Below are 17,074 nucleotides of genomic sequence, written 5' to 3' on the forward strand. Positions count from 1 at the left end.
CACACACACACACACGAGATATGTAACACAGTGTTATTGAATATATGTACAAAGTGAAATGGCTACTACAGTCAACTTAACACAGCCATCATCTCATACAGTTACCATTTTTTTCCATGTGTAACAAGCATTTGAAGTCTAATGTTAGTATGTTTGTAGAATAGCATCATCTTCATTCTGCATTAGATCTCTAGGTTTATTCATCCTACAGAACTCTGTCACTTTGGCCCTTTGGACCAACAGCACTGCCCTCTCTCTCCTAACCATGAGCCCTATTCTACCGTCTGCTCCATATATTCTCTTTCTTTTAGAATCACTTTTAAACCCTTTTTAAAAGAGTAAGTGGTAGAGTTAGTCTGTGTATATGTATTCAGGTTTTCAGCAGGTTATAAGATGCAACCATGTACTAACTAGAGTAAAACGACTCTTATACTTTAACCTAAGGGATGCTATACTGAAGTGGTTAAGCTCCACAGTCACCGACTGAGTTTTAAGTTCTGATTGTACTACTTGCGTTGCATGTGACTGGTGGATTGTAAGACTTGCAGTGGTAGCAGATAAGCCTCCTGATGACAGAGGCAGCCTTGTGCATTTGGTGGCTAGTTTTCATGTTTCAAAATCTGACCAAATTACAACCGCTCACAAATAACCCTGAGAGTGCTTCCTTCAATACGTACTACAAAGCACATTTTGCAGGTCAGGCAGCAACAGCATAAAGTAGTTTGGCCTATCACATAGCTAATAGATAAAGGACTAGGATGTAAATCCATAGAAATCTATGGTCTGTAGTCTTTGAAATCAGATACCTATCCTGAGGGGAAAATAGGGTTCTGAAATCCTCATCAGACTGTTAGGTGTCGGAGAAGTGATGTATGCTGTGAGAGAGATGAACTTGGTGTTAGGGACCGTGTTAGAACAACTTTTCAGGTGGAGAGGGGAGGTGACAGAGATAGGTTTGAATTGTTCCTATGTTGACAATCTCCTGGGTGACTTCCCTGGGTGACATCCTTTGTGCTCCCGATGCAGTTACAATGCTGTCCCTGTATGTTTACCTGTGCTTAGCACGGGACATCGAGCTCAGAAGCATTTGCACAGCTAATGAACGCATCATTGATTCACTGGATTAGTTTTAACCGGAAACCAGAAATGCAGGCAACCAACCTGTTTGAAAGAAAATGTGTCAGTCGGGTGAGGAGTGAATTTCAGTACAAAACTCCAAAGTGTTCTGAGCTGTCGGGCAAGGCAGGTTTGAACTGCTTTATATACCTGTAAGTCTTGGTGTTGAAAAATAACCCTGCCCTCTCCAGCAGAAACTGGCACTTCTCATTGTTCTATGGGAGCTTTGCTGAGGAGGTCGGGGTGGCTGGAGTTTTAAGAAGCATTAGAGCGGCATATGTGCTAGTTTGGAAATAATCTAAAGGATTAAATGCATCTGTTGCCATGGAGCGCGGTGGAAAAGGAATCAGTTAATCGTTCACATTTGTAAATCTTCCTGTCATGCAGCAGACTAGAAAAGAGATGATTGCTGGAGAAGTGAGCCCTTCTGAGTCGGGGTCTTGCTGCTTTCTCTTAGAAAGGGAAAAAAATCCTATTGTTCTCCTGGATGTTCAGTTTTAATGATCTTTTCCTCGGTTTTAGATACTGCTTGGATGACCAGAAAGCTTTAGAGAGAGATGGAGGGTTTTCCGAACTTCAGTCTCGTCTTATTCCTTATGAAACCCAGACTACCTGCACCAGAGACAGTTTTCCAGTCCCCTCTGTGTTGAGCCCTCTCCCGTCCCCTGCGGTTCTGTCAGAGCCGCGGAGTGTCCCCGACGGAGAGGCACTACAAAGCGAACTCCGAACTGAAGTTTCTGGACTGAAAAGGAGATCTAAGGATCCGAACTGCCATTACCCCCAGAAAAGGTGACCCATCTTAGTACTCAGAAATGGTATCTCCAGAGAAGCGTTTCACTCTCTGGAGGCTTGTTTTTCACATTTGCCTCCTGTTTTTATGCTGTTTTTCTTTCTGCATAGGTTTTTAGATTCGTTCCTTTATGAGATGAAGTTCGTTTGGATTTTGAGAACTTAACTGGTTTTGCTTGTAGGGTATAAAAAGAGATGACTTGGAAAAGAAGAACTCTGGCTTTCTATGCTCATGCACAGTCCGTGAGCACAATGGGGCTATGAAACTGTTAAGTCAGGAGCCGTAGCCATGTCACCAGTAGTGAAGGGCTCAGCTGCGCTATTGAAGATGGCATTGGAGAGTGGATGTTTTTAATTCTCTGTCTCCGCCCTCTCTGTCTCCTGCTTACATTGCCTTTTAAGCAGGGGCCCCACGGGCTCCCACTTAAAGACTGCTTGTTACATGTGACTATAGCTTTAAGGCATACACATAGTGCATTTCATGGAACTTTTCAAGGTACTTTTTTTTTTTTTGCTAGCTACATAATCCAGAAATATTAGAATTTAGATGTTGATAAAAATAAATACTGAATTTAGAGCAGATGTCAGATTTAGGCCCTTGATATAGGAAATACACTGTAAATTCTGGCTATATTTAAACCCTTTAAAACTAACTATAAAATATGTCGAAATAAAACTTTCAAGTCGTTTTGAGCAGGTGAAAATATGAGAATACTATCATCTCCCGCTATGGAATAGCTAAATGGTTTTCAAGAGAACTTTGTTAGTTCATGGTATTTTTTTATGTCTGATTGAGTTGCAAAGCAAAATCATTAAAAAGATTTATAATCAGCAAAGTGTACTGTGGCCTAAGAGGAACAGACGGAATGGCCTTACTGCCTGTTTTGTAAAAAGGAAAACATTTCCAAGTCATCGTGAAAGCAAATATAAATGTTTTAGGAAACAAATAAAAACCATTTTTTGTTATATTTGTTCTCATTGCTTATTTTACACAGACAGTTGCAGAGATATTATAACACAGAGGTTTGTGGTTTCCTTCTTAAAATTCCTTAATGAAAATATGAGTGCGTAATAGGGTATTAAGTGTATAAGTGGAGCCTGTCCTCATGATGTTTATTACTTTCTACATTAGCTACCATTGTAGTTATCACTTGCCGTCTGTCTTAATTACTGCTCTAGTTATTTTGTTGTTGTTGTTGCTGCTGCTCTGATAAAGTACCCCGAGAAAAGCAAAGGAAGGGAGAAAAGGCTTCTTCCAGTCCTTCATGGAAGGACAAGTCACAGTGGTGAAAGCTTGAAGCAGTTGCTCATGTCCTGTCCACAAATGGAAGCAGAGGGCAATGGACACACCATACCGCAGCTCAGCTCTCTTACACAGTCCAGCATCCCCTGGACAGGGAGTGACCCGCCCACGTTAGGATGAGTCTGTGCACGCAGTCAGTGCAGTCATGATAACCTCCGCCCTAGGCATGCTGGGAGGCCATCTCAGACAAGTCTAGCCTAGCCTCTGTCAAGCTGACAACACTGTCATAGTGAATAATTTGCAGAACTAAGGGAACAGCTTCAGTGTTTGCTGTCAGGTATTCAGTGCAAATTAGCAAGAGATTGTAGTTTTCTTGAATTTAGGTTTGAATGAAAATAGTTGTGACATTTAAAGCAAAAAGGAGACTCCATTGTTAATTCATTTCGTTTTTACTTTTCCCCTCTTTACAGGCTTACAAAATCAGAAAGTTCTTCTGATTGCCTGCAGTCTCAAACAAGCTGCGGGACTAGCCATTACCGTCACGTGGGGACATCCCGAAAGCCACAGCCGGAGCGATCTGTGTCAGTGCCCCCAGTTCATCGTGAAGCTTCCAAAGTCACCACAAAGACCAGTTCGGGACAAAAAAGTGTGCACTCATCGAAACCATCAAAGCAGGTTAAGGAATCGCGGTCACAGAAACATACACGGGTAAAGACTTCCTGCTTTCTCAGTTCTGCATGAAAAGAAATTTCATTATGTGAGTCTCTAAAAACATATGCCCAGCTGAAGAATAAGATGACATCGGAATTTAAAATAACCTGATGCAGTGATGAAGACTAGAGCTCAGCAGTAGAGCACTTGCCTGGGATATGTTGTAATGTGTACTCTTCTCGCCAGCTGCCTGGGTCCCGGCAGCTGTCTCAGCCCCCAAATAACACAGGAAACACTATATTAATTATGAAGCTGTTTAGCCGTTTGCTTGTTTGTTTTTTTTTTTTTTTTTTTTTTTTTTGTGGCTAGCTTTGACTTAACTATTAACCCATAATTGCTGTTCTGAATATTTCCACATGGCCTTCTCTTACCGGAGAAAGGGTCTGGACCTCTTACTCCTCTGGTGTCCTACATCGTGACTGACTATGCCTCTGTTTCCCAGAATCCTCCTTGACTCCTAGTCCCACCTATCATGCTTCCTTGTTGGCCAACAGTGCTTTATTTAAACAACCAATAAGACAACGTATACACAGGAGGGCTTCCCCATCAATATGTGAAGCCCTAAGTTCAGTTTTCAGTACGGCTGGAAAGGAAGGTGGATGATGAGAAAGTGGGCAGCAGTATTATCAGTGACACACATTAGACAGAAGCTGATTATTTATTATAAAAGTTGGCATGTCAGTGCATCAGAGCAGGAGCATCTAAAAGAATCCTCCATTTTCTGTATTTGAAATTTTTCTCATAAAGAAAATTTCCCTGCTGTGTGTATATTTCCCAGCTGTGTATAAACTGACATTAGGGTTTTAGGTCACCGCTGGCGATTTCAGTTCCTTTCACCAGTTACCCTCGCATTTCCTGCTGAACATGAATCCTGTGGCATGGATGACCATGTAGATGTTACAGGCATCTCCTTTCTCAACCGGGTTGTCACACCAGCTGCATTTATCTTAAGTACAGGCAAATGACTGCCTCACAGTTCACTGATGTTCAGACAATGGTTGAGATAGCTCACCCTTTTCGAGCACCCCCAACCACGTGTCCCTTTCTGTTAAAGATGCTGGAACAAGTGGTCAAGGACACCCTAAGGAGGCACCGCATCACTGAGGCCCACGAGTGCTTCGCTGCTTGCAGCCAGAGACTCTTCGACATCTCCAAGTTCTACCTAAAGGTGGGCGTCTTCTCAGTGCGCGGTAGTGCGTAGTCCATGCTCTGATACTTCCGTTAGGTGTAAGTGCAAGTAGCTTTTATATTGCTAGTGTCTCCTTGCTGCCGGCTTGCTTTCAAGTGGAGACAGAAATACTGGAGTAAATGCTTTACATTTGACTTCTTTGACTGTAGCCTTGTGTACAGAAAGCTACTTCAACCAGAGGCCATAGTGTTTTCACTACGAGGTCTTTTACTAAGCTGGGGGCTTCAGCATTCATTGGTAAATATTTTATAATAAAGCTATATGAAGCTGAATGGTGAGTATATTATTTTTTATTACAGAAAGTAATAAGAGACAGCTGTTACTAGTCAGATGTAAGGAGTTGCCGGGAGGGTGGTGGTCAGGGGGTAGTTTTCTTTATTTTTCTTTTAAATCATGTGTTTTATGCATTGTGTATGTGTGGTTATTTTGTGTGCATTCAGAAGCCAAAGATGGACAGTAGACAGAGCCCTGATTGGCTCCTGAGTTCTGTGGAATTGCTTCAAGTTTGTTGTCATTTAGGATGATGTTGGCTGTAGGTTTCTTATATGGCTTTTATTATATGGGGGGAATGTTCCCTCTACCCTACTCTCTCTAGAGGCCTTTCATGATGAAGACATGTTGGATTTTGTCAAATGATTTTTTCTGCATCTTTTGTCTTTAAGTCCATTTATGTTGAACCATAGCTACATCTCAGGGATAAAACCAACTTTATCCCTGATGGATGGTTGATATTTTTGATGTGTGTCTATATTTGGGTTGCAGATATTTTGTTGAATATTTTTTAATATATATTCATCAGGGAGATTGACCTATAGTTTTCTCTGTTGTGCCTTCACCTGGTTTGAGTATTACAGTGACACTGGCTTCGTAGAAAATTTGAGAGTGATCCTTCTGTTCATATTTTTAGCCATTTTAGGTTTGGCTATAGATTTTCTGTTAGAATTCTGCTGTCCATCTGACCCAGGACTTTTTTTTGTATGAAGACTGTTTTTTACTATTTTAATCTTCTCATTTGTTATGGGTCTATTAGGTTGTTGATCTCTTCTTGGTTTACTTTTGTTGATGAAGTCTCACCAATATGGCTGCATAAAGATGACCTGATCAAGGATGAGACCAGTAACATGCTATACAGACACACACACACACACACACACACACACACACACACACACACACACACACAACAACATTAAAGAAAAGGAAGCCATAAATTTAGAAGAGAGGGGGTTACACCGAAGGGGTTGGAGGGGGAAAAGGAAGTGAGAAATGATGTAGTTATACTATAATCTCAACAATAAAATATAATAATAATAATAAAGTTCCTAGAACCAAGGGACATGGGCTTCTTGCTGAAAAAGACATTGCTTACCCAAGTCAGTGAGTGAAAATGATAGCAAACCACTAGAATGTCACACCTCCAAACATTCAGAACATTTTCCGGGATTTCCCCAGAGAAAGGGCTGTTACATATTGAATGATCAGGAATTAAAAAATATTAAACTTCTCCATGTATCTTGGTCCACTAGAAGCAGTATAAAGAGCGTGTGAATAGGGATACATGGGAGGAGTTGGAGGGAGGAAAGGTTTTGAGGGAAGGTGACCTATCCGCTATTAATCCAGAGTGACCAGTCTATCTGCTCTAATCTCATCAGATGTGAAGACTTGCTAACGACACTTTCAAACCCAGAAGTTTAAAATGTATCTTCCTCTTTTATGGAATCTGCTAGAAAACCAAGTTGAGCACATAAAAGATTAAATTAAGCAAAACAAAAATCGACCTAGAAGGAGGAAAACAAGACCCACATGGTCTAGAAGCCAGACAACTGGGCCAGACTGTAGGAAGATCTTCGGGTAAAAGAAAAATAATAAGTAAAAACCCACAGAAAACTTAAGTGAGAGACTACCCAGGGCAAGATACTGTTTAAAAAGCTTCGTTATACGTTTAATCAATCCATTGGGAGAGTGGGGGAAATACCAGAGTTATGTATGTGGGGAAAAAATCCCCTGTGACCAGGTAGTTTCCCTATGGAAAATGTAGAAGGCTGAAGGAAAAGAAACATGGCAACTGTCCACTAACTGCCTCTGCTTTGATATAGTGAAGCAAACATGAGCTAGTTATGGATCCCAGGCTGTGATGCAGCTGTTCTGTAGAAGACAAGATGGCATTATGCATAGACCTAGATCTGACCATTAGTGATCCATGCTATTCGCAGTCATTCTGAGATTACTACGTCACCAAGGGCCAGGGAAACATGAAGGTACAAACAGGAGGAATGCTAGAAGAATTCAAAGTGATTGCCTCTGTGAGATATTACTTGCTTTTTTCCCCCCTTTTTTGTACAATTAAGGTTTAAATTTTGTGTTTTAATTTGATATGTTCTCCAACTCCCCTTGCTGGGAATTGAACCCAAAACTTTGTACTTGGAACACATGGTGATCCACCACTGTGCCAAATCTCCAGCCTTATCATTGTATTTTAGAAATTAAGATTATGGTTTTATTCATCTTTGTGGTGGAGCGAAATAACTAGAAAAGAAGAAGGAAAAGGCACACTTATCTGGCATCATATCTGAGCAATTAGTAGAAAATCCGTGTTCATTTTCCAAGTTGCAAAGCATCAACAGTACAGTGGTGAGGTTAAGCATGAAACAGCACTGTTAGAGACTAGGATGAGGTACGTGCATGTATGTTTCCTTAGAGTATTTTATGCTTTCATGATGAGACTGCATTATTACATTGATTCTGGGTAATACTTCCCTGATGGCAGTGGCATTTGTAGAATTATTTAGGGTCATCTCAAGTTTATTTATAATGAGCTGTCTGTATTGTAATGAACAAGGCTCCAAATGCTGTGTTTTATTAATGTCCTAGGATCTTAAAACATCAAGGGGTCTCTTTGAAGAAATGAAGAAAACAGCCAACAACAACGTGGTACAGGTACATTATTTTGAAAAAACCACATCCAGTTAAATTGGTATTTTGTTTCAGGGTTTGCACTTGCAGTCAGAAACAAGATGATCGTTTCAACAGCACCCATCTGAAATGTCCTTGCTATTTAACAGTGGCTCAGACAGAGTATGTAATAGCTTTGCCAAAAAAACATTTTCTCCAAATGATATTAAAAGAGAAAAATGAAAAACATAGTCCAAAGAGCTCGGAAAAAAATATTCCATTTTGATTAGCTGTTTTCAAGGTTTGTTTAGTTCTTTTGAGTGACCCTTTCCAAATGTACTTTGAAATAAAGGTAAGAAAGCCGGTTGAGTCATCATCTGGTCCATTAAGGGCACTCATTGAACTCAGCTTTGGATGTAGGCTGCAATATGCTATTTATTTGGAAAATAAATTATGTTTAAACATAAAGGTTGAATGTTGCTTTCTTTACATTTTTCTGTGTTTGAAGTTGTTGTTTTTTTTTTAAACATAGTAGTAATTTAATAAAGCTATTTTCCTATTGGCTTAAACAGGAGGGTAAGGGAAAGAGGTACTCAAGGAGGAAGCCACAGCCTGAGCATAGTTTTGAAGTTGTATGGAATTGTTCTGCCGTGTGTGTTTTGTGTGGAGCGATCCCACAATCACATCTCTGTTTTCTTCTGCAGGTGATCGAATGGGTGTTAGAAAGGATAAGCAAGAAGTAAGCCGGTACTTCTCCCATCCCTTAGGAACCCTGCTATAACCCTTACTCCGAGAGTAGATGCTACATTTGTAAAGAGGACCCCTAGTGTCCTGTATTTATAGAGTTTTAGTGATGCTCAGTTAACGTGTTTTTAATTAATGCACTTATTTTTACAGCTTCACAGTATCTTAATCTTATTTTTATATATTTTAAATGTTTTACCTCTTGGTTATTTAATTGTTCAATAAACAGTAATATTTCTTTACTTCTTGGATCACATGTCCTTATTATTGGGCCTGCTTAAGTTTCCACCTGTCGTGGTTTCAATGAGAGTGTTCCCCACAGGCTGTGGCATTTGAATACTTAGTCCCCCGGATGGTTCTTTCTGGGGGAGGCCCAGGAGGTGCAGCCATGTTGGAGGAAGTGTGTCGCTGTGGGTGGGCTTTAAGTTTTCCTAGTGTATTCTCTGCTTCCTGACTGCAGTTCAGAGTGTGAGTTCTCAGCTTCTGCCCTGCCTGCCAGACCTGCTGCCTGCTGCCTCTGCTCTACCATCATGGACTCCAACCTTCCAGAACCATAAGCCCAAACAAATTCTGTCTTCTATAAGTTACCTTGGTCCTGCTGTTTTATCATAGCAAATAGAAATTAACTAAAACTCTGCCCTTCCCACGTATTCCAACAGCAATATTCAAGACTGTTCCCAACTTACAAATGCCAGAGCCACCATTTTCAGAAGTATTGCTTATTTGGGATCAAAAGTGAAGAAATGACAAGAATTGTGAAAATAAGACTCATTGATTCTTTAGTATAAATTCCCATGGAGCGAGAGGTTTTAGAGAGACGACTTTGTACTTAGGGCACTGTGTGCTGTTGAGAGCACCCAGGTTCAATTCACGGCACCCAAGTGGTAGTTTACAACCCTCTCTAACTCCAGTTCCCTCTTCTGGCTTCCACAGGCACTGCACAGACGTGCTGCACAGATAGACATGCAGACAAAACACATATAAAATAAATCTGAGATCATTATAAAGAAAGCTTGGGAAATGCATGGAATATTAAAAAGGATTTTTAAAGTACCAATGTCCCATTTTCTAAATACTAACTTCTACTAGTGTTTTTTAGTATGCATGTGTGGTTGTTTTAAAATACTTGAACATTTCAATCAGAAAGCTTGTGTTTGTATGTGTTTGCATAGCAGTCTATATAGCCTGATTTTCACCCAGCAGTGCAGTCATCCTCTTGTCTGTGGTTTAGGTTTCTGGGGTTTCAGTTGCCATTGGTCTACTGCAGTCAAAGTTGGAAAATGAAAAACAGTACTTGACTTGTAGACAGCGCGCTGTTCTATGTGATGAAGTAGTGTGTCGTCTTGCCTTCATCCTTCCCAAGACACCACTGGGAAGTGATCTCACAGTGTATATGTCACCCATCCACCCACCCATCCATCCACCCATCCATCCATCCATCCATCCATCCATCCATCCATCATTTAGCAGCTCTAGGTTACCAGACTGGCAGCTGTATTTTACTTGCAAAGGCAATAGAGCACAAAAGCAGTGATCTGGTGGTCTGGCTGTGTCAGCGAAGTCCTGTGGCTCTTCCTTTCAGTGGAAAGGTAAAAGTCATCTGAATGGGACAGGAAAGACAAAAAGCTCTAAGGGTGCCAAGAGCTGTGCTGAGAACAAATCTATACGTAAAGAAAGAAAAAGGAATATGCGCAGATGTTGTGCTGAAAACATCTATATGGAAAAAATGAGCGTTTTTCGTTGTTGCATTTTGTAAAAGTTGTGTTCAGAGTGACCGGGTCCTTAGTGAAGCTGGGAAAGTTACTAAATTTACATAGGAAAAGAAAACGGTGTACATAGTGATAGTATCCACTGGGCCCCTTGGAAAAATACGTTCAACATGTTTTTCGTATTCACTACCATTAGTTATAAATGTAATACTATGGGACACTATTTTCGTAGTGATGTAATACAAGTGAGTCAGCATTAAACCTTCATTAAAGTTGTAGTTTCCTGTAATTAAAAGTTTAAAGCTCTTCCCAGCACATCACTGACAATTATTCCTGAATCGCATCTCCTAAGAAGTAAAGCATGAGGGCTTCAAGCGTCTTCACACATCATTTCCAACCGCCTTCCAGAAGGACCAGCTTGCACTGAATCCCCCTTTGCTTTCTTTGAGGTCTGGAAATAGTGAGAGAAACTTTGGAAACATGATAGCAAAATGTATATTGTTTATTCCTACCTTTTGCCCATTCTCATTTTGAACTCTCTGACTTTGACTTGCTGCTTTAGAAGAAATTTTACGTATTGAGGGTGTTGGCATTTTTTTGTTTTATTTGCTGTTCAGGAATCTTTAAATTTTATGGAGTGAGTTGCCATTTTTTTTTTCTGCCTCTTGAAGTTGGCCTAATGTGAGTATGATCTGTTTGCTCATGTGGAAATCATACTCAGGCTTTCAAAAAGCGTAGGTATTCCTTGAAGCCTCTGATTTGAAATTCTCCCCTTTTATCTAAACTTTTATATAATAGGATATTGCAAGGAATGAGGGAACATTTTAAAGATTCTCTTTGATCAGCAAATTTGTGTTCTAAAATGTTTTATGGCAATAGGCTTTTCTGGCATAAATGTATTAAACAGACTAAAAGACATTTGTAATGTAAAAGGGACTACTAGCTACTTTCACAAAACAATGAATTAACAGAAGTGATTTGGAGAGGTTTATTTAGAAACTATAATAGCTATAGAAATTAACACTTTTGAATTTTTTGTTGTTGTTATTTTTCGAGACAGGGTTTCTCTGTATTGTTTTGGAGGCTGTCCTGGAACTGGCTCTGTAGACCAGGCTGGCCTCGAACTCACAGAGATCAACCTGCCCCTACCTCCCGAGTGCTGGGATTAAAGGTGTGCGCCACCAACACCCGGCTAGAAATGAACACTTTTATAGTCTTAGTTTCCTAGTCTAAAAGCAGAAAATAGTGCAGACTTCCTAGGTGCCAAAGAGGGTGGTATTAATTATCAACATTACTAATTATGGACTAATTATGTGCCATAAATGCTTCTACATATTTTACATGTGTCCCACTGCTGACATATGAGGTAGATGGCCCCTCTTATGAATTAGAAATTGAAGGACAGTAGCATGAAGTGTGGTGTCCAATAGCTCAGAAGTTATAAAGCCAGAGGCTGACTTTGATTCTTTGAACCACAATTTATCCAGTTTGGGTATCTCTCAAGTTGACATACACAGTGTCTTGTTTTCTTTTAAGGGTCCTGGCTTGCTATCATACTTAATAAGATTATATGATGCCCTATGTATATAATGAATATATGTCAATAATTAAATGAAAAAATAAGCATATGTATTAATGGTCATATAAACATTTTAAAAATAAGTATATATTCAAAATGAGGAAAAGTTGTAAGTTGATATCACTTAGTATTTTAAGTGAATATGTATAATTTCAGGATTTTGAATAAGCTTTTATAATGAGATTTGAAATTTGTCAAAGGTAAGTTATGTCATTCTGACCAATAAAAAGCAAATGCTTAAGCAATAGTAAGTTGAATTAATCATTTGTTAAAAGTACTCAATATAGGCAAGCATTTTTATCAATAACCATTAAGGTGAAGGACTTACTACCTGAGTCTTGCAGTGGTGACTGAGACATCTTGTTTAAAGGTACACCACACACCAAACTTCTCTTTGAGAAAAGTCTTCAGAAACAAAGATCTTGAACAGATACATACCTGTTCTTATGGAAGCATAAATGACGAACCATGGGTGACCTCATACCATATACACATATTCACTTGATCTGTGTATCTGTCCTTATAGAAACATAAATGATATATTGTGAATGATCTCACACCGTATGCATGTGTTAGCAACCTGGATCATAGTCCTGTGCATAAAACCACAAAACACATAGAAGAAAATAAAAACCTTCACCTTTGGACAAAACAAGCCTTCCCTAGAAAGAACACAAAAAATATAGACTTCAATAATAAATTAGAATAATAATAACATTCTATTTCAGTTCTGCTCTTGGAAATATAGTGCAATCAGGGAGAAATTGTGTACAATGCACAAGAAACTCTTAGGGCTTGTAACAAAACCCAATATTTTTAAATGTGCAAAAATTTTGAGAAAGACATTTTGCAAGAGAAGACATCAGAATGGAGATAAGCCATATAAAGATGTTTAACATGATTAATCAGATATAAATTAAAGCTTCTGGCATTAGTGGCACACTCGCCTTTAATCCCAGCACTCAGGAGACAGAGGCAGGTAGATCTCTGTGAGTTCTAGGCCAGCCTGGTCTACAGAGCGAGTTCCAGGACAGCCTACAAAATAATACGGAGAAACCCTGTCTTGAAAAACCAAAAAACCAAAAACAAACTAAAGCTGTAAACATCCCCTAAGAGGGCTGAAATTTTCAAATACAACATGATTGTGTCACAGTTGGAGATCTTCATGCTTTTGGTAAGAATGGAAAATAATTGGCTACTTCCTGTGAAGCTAAGTTTACAGTAATTATACAACCCAACAATGCTTTAAACCCAAGAAAAACTAAGACATTTATGTAAGGAATTGAGTTAGGCTGCTCATACCCATTTGGTTCTCAACAGTCCCAAATGGGAAGTATGCGTAAGTCAACTTTGTATGACAGTTTCTACAATGAAATACTGCTCTACAATATAAAGGAATGGACTTCCTGCAACAGGCAGCAAAATGAATTACTCTAAAAGCACTAATCTGAAGAGAAAGTGCCAAAAATATGAAAATGGCCAAAATGATCACAGAAAACAAAGTAGTTTCCCGGGCCCACATGTTGGTGTGATTGTCTGGGAACAGTGATGTAAGTGTTCTAGATTCTGACTGTGATGGTGACACTGGTCTATACATTGGCCAAAAGGCTCAGCAAACTGTTAGTCATGTACAATACAATGGTGGACATGTGCAGTAATAGTCCCATAAGATTCTGTCCTTGGGTAACTTGGTAATTCTGGTTGTGTAAATATGCAGCGTTTGAGCAATAATTAAGTCACCTAGCAGGACGTATTTCCTGCTGTTAAGCAGCTCTGGGCTGCTCTTATAGATGCTGCATGGGTTTTACGTACTCTTTTAAAATATTTAAAACCCACAATTTGGGTTTCACGTATTCTCTATGGATTTAGCTCAGGGAAGTCAGTCTGCCTTGATTTCCTCTCTAAACCCCCGTTGCCTTTAGAAAATTTCTGTTTCCTATGCCCAGAAACCCTTTATTCAATATATTTGATTGCATTTTGTGTTTTCTGTGGCATTAGGTTGGGGCATATCAAGCTGCTGGTGTCCAGCCAGTTCTCTCTCTCCTCATTGGTTCTTTTATTATTGGATCATGACATGTGTGAGGCTGAGTAACTTGACCAAGGGAGCTTCATGAGACAGTTCTGGAAGTCCAAGGGCATGGCATCAACATCAGGACCTGGTAAGGACATCATGTAGAATGATCTATTAGGGGCAACAGCATGCGTGAGAAGAGCTTGAACAACGGTAATTCGGGGTCCCAGGAACTCCATTCACACCTGTGAGGGCGTTGCCCCCACTGACCTAAAATCCTTTAACCAAACTCTACCTTTGAAAGCTCCCGCCACATCAGCCCCATAATGGACACCAAGCTTCCAACACTTTAAGGCGTAAAGCACAAACACATACAAATCTTAGCACCCGGAAATTCCTCAGTAGCTTTCATGTGGTTAACTGGGTGCCTGAAGTTTCTACCCATCACCAACAAGAAAACTCTCCCAAAGATGTCTGTTGCTGCAGGCCTTGAGGGGAGGACTGTATGGAGGGGTGGGGTGGATCTATGAGAAGGGCCAGGGGTTCCAGAAAGAGACTTTCCAAGTAGAGCCACCGTTTCCTTGGAAATTCTGTCTGACACCACACAATAATCGTGGTGTGGTTTCAGTCAAACCCACTGCTCAAAGAAACTACTGCCTAAAGTTTCAGGTACCTGGCTGGATTACCAAGCTCATCTCCACACTGTGTACCTCAGGGTCTGGCCTTTACTCCCAGCAAAGCGGTCTGACTGGATCCTCCTCGTCAGGGCTGCACCAGAAGGTCAGTTACAGACTGTCCTCATCAGTCTTAGTTACCACGACCAAGGCAATTATAGGAGAGTTTATTTGGGTTAGTGATTACAGAGGTTAAGAGTTCATCGTTGTGGGGTATATTGGCAGCAAGAGGCAGACATGGCAGCAGGAGCACAAAGCTTTGAGCTCACATCTTCAAATGCAAGTACAAAGAAGAGAGACTAAGCTGGAAGTCACATGAGCTTTTCAAAGCCGGTCCCTATAGTGTACTTCCTCCGGCAAGGTTGTACCATACAATCCTCCCCAAATGGCACTGGGGATCAAATACTCAACTGCCCAAGAGTATGGGAGATATTTCTTATAAAGACCATCATATCATCCCTCCATGATTTTCATATTCAAATTCTACTCAGCCACTGTGTCATTCTCATATTCTTTCTTCTCTTATGAATGACCCAGAAAAAATATCTAAAAAGTGGTCAACAATATTCCAAGTAAAGGAGGAAGCAGGCACAAAGGAACATGTGTGATTACCCTGGCAATGAGCAGGGGATTCTAGAGAACACTATTTAATAGGAGAAAAACCATGAGCAAGACACAAAGAGAGACTGGAGTAGAGTCGCATGTTCCCTACTCCGGGAGAGGAGTCCAGCTGGTTAGTTGTCCCATGTTTACTAAGCTTTGCCTCAGAATGACGTTGACACGTACTTGGAAGAGAAGGAAGGTGTAAGCAGAGCTTAGACTTCAGCAGCTAGAGACTCATTTGCTTCCCAGGGAGCAGTGTTCAAAGTTCCCTCCCACTCTTTAGAATGGGAGTTGAGGGCATTTGCTCAAGACTGAGGTTCTGTCCCGCCAGGATCTGCTGTACTTCAGCCCCCAAATAAGCACACAGAGACATTTATTAACTTATAAACTGTTGGTCGATAGCTAGGGCTTCTTATTGACTAGCTCTCTCTTAATTATTATATAACTACTCATCTCTATTTCTACATGGCCCTATCTTACCAGGGAATGCCTGGAGCATCTTCCCAGTCTCCACATGGCGTCCCTGGGTGGGCTCTCTCCACAGCATTCTCCTCACCTCCTAGTGCCGCCTATCTTCCTGCCTCTACTGGCCAATCAGTGTTTCATTCCTCAACCAATAAGAGAAACATATATGCAGAAGAACATCCCCCATCAATTTGCAGCAGAGAGCCATAGGGCCCAAGTAGGTCAGCTACACTATGTGGTGGTGATATGTTGAGCTAAGCTATTCCTTGAAGAGCCTGGAGGTTGTACTGGCTCTTTTTCCTATATTTCATATACAGAAAGAATGAAAATAACTATCAAGAGGAAAGAATGCAGAACGTTAGTTTCACAAAGCCTTGGGTCTTCCCATCAACATACGTAGTTTTCATTTCCCTGATCCCTATATCTAAGTTAGCAATAAGGTATCAGTGTCCCAGTATGAGCTAGAACCTAGAATTTTAGGATGCTGTAACTTCTGATCTGCTCTCCTGGAACCTTATCCTGAACACAGGGAGAGGTCATACAGTGTAGAACCAAGGTGCCTGTCTGATAGCCAGCAGTTGCTGCAGCCCTGTGTGTGCAACATTGAGGACCTCTCCACCCAGTGCAATGTTCCATCCAAATAAAGCCACAGGACTGAGCCCAGGCCACAACAGTGGGAGGAGTGAGCTAGCCTCACCAGGCCTCACTATAGTGAACAATAATGCCCTTGGTGTGTCAAGCCCTTAGGTTGTAAGGTGATTGACTTGGCACAAACAGTAAGTTTCATTCACATCCAAAAATGAACTGCAAGAAAAAAAAGAAAGTTGCAAAGACTTCCATTATCAACACTTAGCTAAAGAACGGAGTCGCTTACTTTTTGGATTGTTTTCTTTCTTGGGAAGCACAGAAGAGATCCCCATCCTCCAATGCTCTACAGATGAGCATTATAAAGCAGAACAGCTGCAATTAATGAAGCATTATCCAAGGTCTTTCTTGGTCATTGCCTTTGGGTTCTTGTGAGAAAATAGGCTGTATTCATCCAAGAATTGTAACTCAAAGTTGCTAAAAATATAGCTGGCTTTCTTTCCTTTCAACATTCCTAGGCCCCAGTCCAAGCCAAGACAGAATTGCAGCCTTGAGGCCAAGCTTGAGAGCAGGGCAGTCCCAGCCCGAGCCTGGAGTCTTCCTGATAGGCTTTCTTCTTGGCTTGGCTTGCCCTCAGCCAGCTGCTGAAAAGCAGTTGATGGTCTGATTTCACGTCAGTCCCTTGCCTTTTGTCCTTACCAAGTTTCTGTTCCCCTTATATCCCTGTCCCCCTCTAAACCCCTTGGTGCATCACTGATCGGTGT

At 40.7% G+C, this 17,074-nt stretch overlaps 1 protein-coding gene across 2 annotated transcripts in view; it reads left to right on the forward strand.

Annotated features, from left to right (window-relative positions):
* Positions 1-8,926, forward strand: part of LOC101830629 (MDM2 binding protein) — a 73,409-nt gene extending 64,483 nt beyond the window's left edge. For both annotated transcript variants that reach the window (XM_040730409.1, XM_040730410.1), the window contains 5 exons: positions 1,639-1,905; positions 3,619-3,856; positions 4,914-5,027; positions 7,920-7,985; positions 8,645-8,926. In XM_040730409.1, coding sequence (XP_040586343.1) covers positions 1,639-1,905; positions 3,619-3,856; positions 4,914-5,027; positions 7,920-7,985; positions 8,645-8,683 — 724 coding nt within the window. In that variant the 3' untranslated portion in view covers positions 8,684-8,926. The remainder of the gene's footprint in view (positions 1-1,638; positions 1,906-3,618; positions 3,857-4,913; positions 5,028-7,919; positions 7,986-8,644) is intronic.
* Positions 8,927-17,074: the final 8,148 nt, after the last annotated feature.

This window comes from Mesocricetus auratus, unplaced genomic scaffold (genome assembly GCF_017639785.1).
Source record: "Mesocricetus auratus isolate SY011 unplaced genomic scaffold, BCM_Maur_2.0 Super-Scaffold_100023, whole genome shotgun sequence".
NCBI classification, from domain to species: domain Eukaryota; kingdom Metazoa; phylum Chordata; class Mammalia; order Rodentia; family Cricetidae; genus Mesocricetus; species Mesocricetus auratus.